The 4,195-nt window shown below is 57.6% G+C and overlaps 1 protein-coding gene across 1 annotated transcript; it reads left to right on the top strand.

Annotated features, from left to right (window-relative positions):
- Window positions 1–742: 742 nt before the first annotated feature.
- Window positions 743–3,715, top strand: DQ04_07351000 (endo-beta-N-acetylglucosaminidase; the record flags this gene model as incomplete). The annotated part of the gene is made up of 1 exon (XM_009315125.1): window positions 743–3,715. The coding sequence occupies one exon, from the start codon at window positions 743–745 to the stop codon at window positions 3,713–3,715; it is 2,973 nt and encodes a 990-aa protein (XP_009313400.1).
- Between the last annotated feature and the right edge of the window lie 480 nt (window positions 3,716–4,195).

Raw genomic sequence — 4,195 nt, 5'->3', positions numbered from 1 at the left:
CCTTGTGCTTCTTGCGGGCGCATGTGCTGCTGTGCCGCTGGTGGTTTGGTAAACCGGGCACACACATGGGAGGCATGTGCTTACCCAGCCGCTTGTTTTATTAATACCAACGTATTCACTAACTTTTTTTTTTGCACGCAGACATATTGGGCTCCTAATATAAGTCTAAGCGTGCCTCTATCCCGTAACTGTCTTTTGTCGATTCATGACGCAGCTTTCCTCGCTGCTTTGACAAAGCATAATAACTCTTTTTTGTTTCGGCGACCTTCCTTGTGTGCTTGTGGAGGGAGGTGCTCGTCGGACCATCCTGCCGCAGGACCGCGCTGCCGGTGCCCGCACACCCGTGTGTCGGCCTGTCGTGGTGGCGGTTGTGTTGTTCCTTGTGTGTTGGTGCAAATACGCTGATCTGTATGTGCGTGCTGGGCGCCCGCAGCACTCTGGGAATATGATATGTTATATCGTGTTTCACCATGTCTACTTGGCTGCGTTTGTTTGTTTGTTTGCTTAAAGAAGTATTCAGAATTTACCGCATATAAGGGTTAAGTCCTGTATTGTATATTGGAGAAATAATGAGCCGTTCACTTGTTCAGATCTACTGCTATGACCTGAGTGGAGGGATGGCGGCTAACATGAGCCTGTTGCTCATTGGGCGTCACATGGAGGGTATCTGGCACACGGCTGTGGTTGTGTACGGTAAAGAGTTCTACTTTGACGGTGGCACGGGGANCTCATTGGGCGTCACATGGAGGGTATCTGGCACACGGCTGTGGTTGTGTACGGTAAAGAGTTCTACTTTGACGGTGGCACGGGCATCGTACACGAGGCGCCAGGGCGGACGCGTTTTGGCTCACCGAGGCGTGTGGAGTCGCTGGGGACAACAACGAAAGGGGAGGCAGAGTTTGTGGCATGGACGCAGCAGCAACGCCGCAGTGGATTTGGCCCGTACGATTATAACCTCCTTACACGTAACTGCAACCACTTCACCCAGGAGGCGGCGCAGTTTCTTCTTGGGCGGGATATTCCGGATGACATTCGCAACATGATCCCCATGGTGTTGGACACACCGCTGGGTCGCATGCTGCGGCCCATGTTGGAAAGCATGACAACGGCCTCTGGTGCTGTGGCTGCAGCGCCGCAGCCCACACGCGAGAGCGGCCGTCCTGCCGAACCCCTGAGACCCGGGCTGCACTCCACGAAGACTGTCTTCACGGTGGATGAGGAAGAGGATATCCAGATTGCATGTGCTATGCTGCAGAGCAATGAGTTGTTGTCGGCGGGGAATCGAGAAGGCTTTGACGTCACGCTGGGAGCGCTGGAGCTGCTCCGTACGGCCCTGAGGAATATCGTGGAGCACCCCACTGAATCGAAGTACCGCGGCCTTTCCACCAACAGTCAGAGCTATGTAACAAAGCTGCTGCCACTGGAGGAGTTTGGAGCGGTGGAGCTTCTGCATATGTGTGGTTTTCGCCTGCGTCAGCACCCCTCGGGTACGGGACAGCAGTGGTATCTGGACGACGACAGCGGCAGCGCGGATATCCTTAGTATCATGATCAGCCGCCTGAGCGATCTGATTGAGGCGGTGGAGGCAGAGGCGCCATCTCCTGCACCAGAAGCTGCAGCTGAAGGAAAGAGCAATGCGAATGCCCAGACTCTGCAGACGAGTGGGGGTGCTCTTTCTCCTGAGGAGCTGGAGGAAACGGAGTCAGGGGAACGTCAGTGGAAAGCCATGCAGCGTGATGCTGGGCACCCGCTGAAGTCACTCGACGAGCTGCTGAACTGGTCAGCGAAAACGGATGGCAGCATCACACCAGCCGTTCCGTGCCGTCGGCGTGTGTCTGCCGTCTCGCAGCAGTCGCGGTTGTTGGTCTGCCACGACATGCGTGGAGGGTACTTGCCTGGCGACTATGCCCATTTCGCCCTCTGCGACACCTCCTCTGCGGTGGAACCGGTGGTGGACAACGCCTACACAGTAAACTACTGGCATCTCTTTGACTACTTTGTGTACTTTGCACACCACCGTGTTTCTATTCCGCCAAAAGAGTGGATCAACGCTGCCCATCGCCAAGGGGTGCCAGTGCTAGGCACTTTTATCACCGAGGGCGATGGGTTGGATGTTCGGATGATGGTGCACGACGCCAAAAAGATGGGCGCTGTGATTCATCAGCTCGTGGAGCTCTGTAACGCGTACAACTTTGACGGCTACCTTATCAACATTGAGAGCAACATTGACACAATACTGGCGAGTCGGTTGGTGATGTTTGTCTCCATTCTGCGACAGAAGCTTAACAAGCGCCGTCCCCCTTATTCCTGTGAGAGAAGTGTTGTGTGGTACGATGCTGTCACAGTGGACGGCGTAGTGCAATATCAGAACGCCCTCACCGTAAAGAACAAAGCATTCTTCGATGTGAGCAATGGCATCTTTACCAATTACAGCTGGAACACGATGTGTCTGAGTCTCTCTAAGGTATTGGCAGACAGTCGCGCCCTTGACGTGTACGTCGGAGTGGATGTGTTTGGTCGTTCCCGCATGTACGGAGGTGGTGGCTACGGCAGTGATATTGCAGCCGAATGTGCAACAAAGCTTGGGCTCTCTGTTGCGCTCTTTGCGCCAGGATGGACGCTGGAGGAGAAGGGTAAAGGGCTGCGAGAGACCTTTCTGCACGCCAATGGCATCTTATGGTCGAAGCTTCAGAGGCTTTTCAACGATCGATGGATAGAGTGCGACACGCTGCCCGCGTGGACGTGCTTCCGCTCCGGTGTGGGGAAGCAGTTCTACGTGAATGGTGAGCGAGTGGTGGGCAGCAGCAGAAGTACACATCCTGCCGAGTGGTGCCAGATGTCACAGGCGCATTTCACCCCATGCTATCAGTTTGCTGCTGGTAGCACGGAGCGCGACCCGTGGTGCGTGCTCCCGCTGCATATAGACGGAAAAAACAACTACAATGGAAGCAGCAAGCACGACAGTGTGGTGCCGGTGGAGTGGACGGGCGACGCGGTGTGGATGGGTGACCGCAGCTTGAGCTTCGTGGTGCCGTGTGGAGGCGCCGTGACACTCCTGCAGTGGAGGGTCCACCTTGACAAGAGCAAAATCAGCAGTGGTGGTGGTGGTGGTGGTGCGGTGGCGTACCTCGACGTGGTGTGGCGCCGCGACGCCGATGGCGGGCGCTGGCGACGGGTGCGTGTGGAGGGCGTGTCAGGGTCGAGCACCACGCAGGTGGTGTTTGGTGGGGAGGGCAGCGCCGGGGGGGCAATGCGCGTCATTGCGTCCGTGAGTGACTGGGAGCTTGTGCGCTATGTCATTAGTGCGGATGCCAGTTGGTCTCAAGTTACCTCTGTGGCGGTGCTGAATGCCTCGACGGATAAGCCGCTGCGCTGCACCATTGGCGGCATCGCCTTTGCTCCACCACACAACGGCAGTGGCGTGGAGGGCAGCGTGTTGCTGGCGGGCAAGGTGCACCAGCTACCCGCCACTGCGTTTCATGTCAAGCGGACACGGCATCGCACGATACGTTTAGTTCGTGTGGAGGTGCCGAGCGAGCTGCAGCAGTTCGAAAGTGTTCTCGTGTTTGCGACGATCGGCGCCGACCACGGCGCGTCGGTGCGCCTGTACGTGGGGCAGCACGTGGTGGAGCCGATCATGTGGGTGGCGCTGCATCTCCCGCCGATTGCTACCGTGCAGGAGCTGGTGCTCCGCTCTGTTTCTGCGGGCAGCTGAGGCGCCCGGTGGTGGGCACCCCCCCCCCCCCNCCCCCCCCCTTTAACTCGCTCATCTCACGCACGGGCGTCTCGCACTGCCGTTGCTGCTGACGGACTCTGTCTTTTGTGTTTTTTCTATATTTGTATTCACAGCTGCGGCTTCTCATGTGTCAGTGCTTGGGTCTGCTGCAGCGGCGGCATTGATGCGGTGTTTGAACTGGCGCCGTCGCTCTTTCTATTGCTCTCTCTCCTCCTCCTCCTCCTCCTCCTCCTATCTCTCTCGCCCCCTTTTCACGTCTCGTTGGCGTCCACACACGTTACGACTGCATGCGCGCTGTGCCAGTTGTGGGAGCACACACTGCGGCGATGTTGGCGGTGCGCCGCGCTGTCTTCGGCGTCGCCGGCGGCTTCGCCGTCACGGACTTCTACGTGAACTGCGTGGCCCTGTCGGAGATCCGTCTCGAGCCGGTGCCGATGCGTGGCGGGGGGGTGCTGGACG

Source organism: Trypanosoma grayi (genome assembly GCF_000691245.1).
Source record: "Trypanosoma grayi strain ANR4 Tgr_735_V1, whole genome shotgun sequence".
NCBI classification, from domain to species: domain Eukaryota; phylum Euglenozoa; class Kinetoplastea; order Trypanosomatida; family Trypanosomatidae; genus Trypanosoma; species Trypanosoma grayi.
Note: the sequence above shows the minus strand (reverse complement) of the source record. Positions and strands in the feature narration are given on the sequence as shown.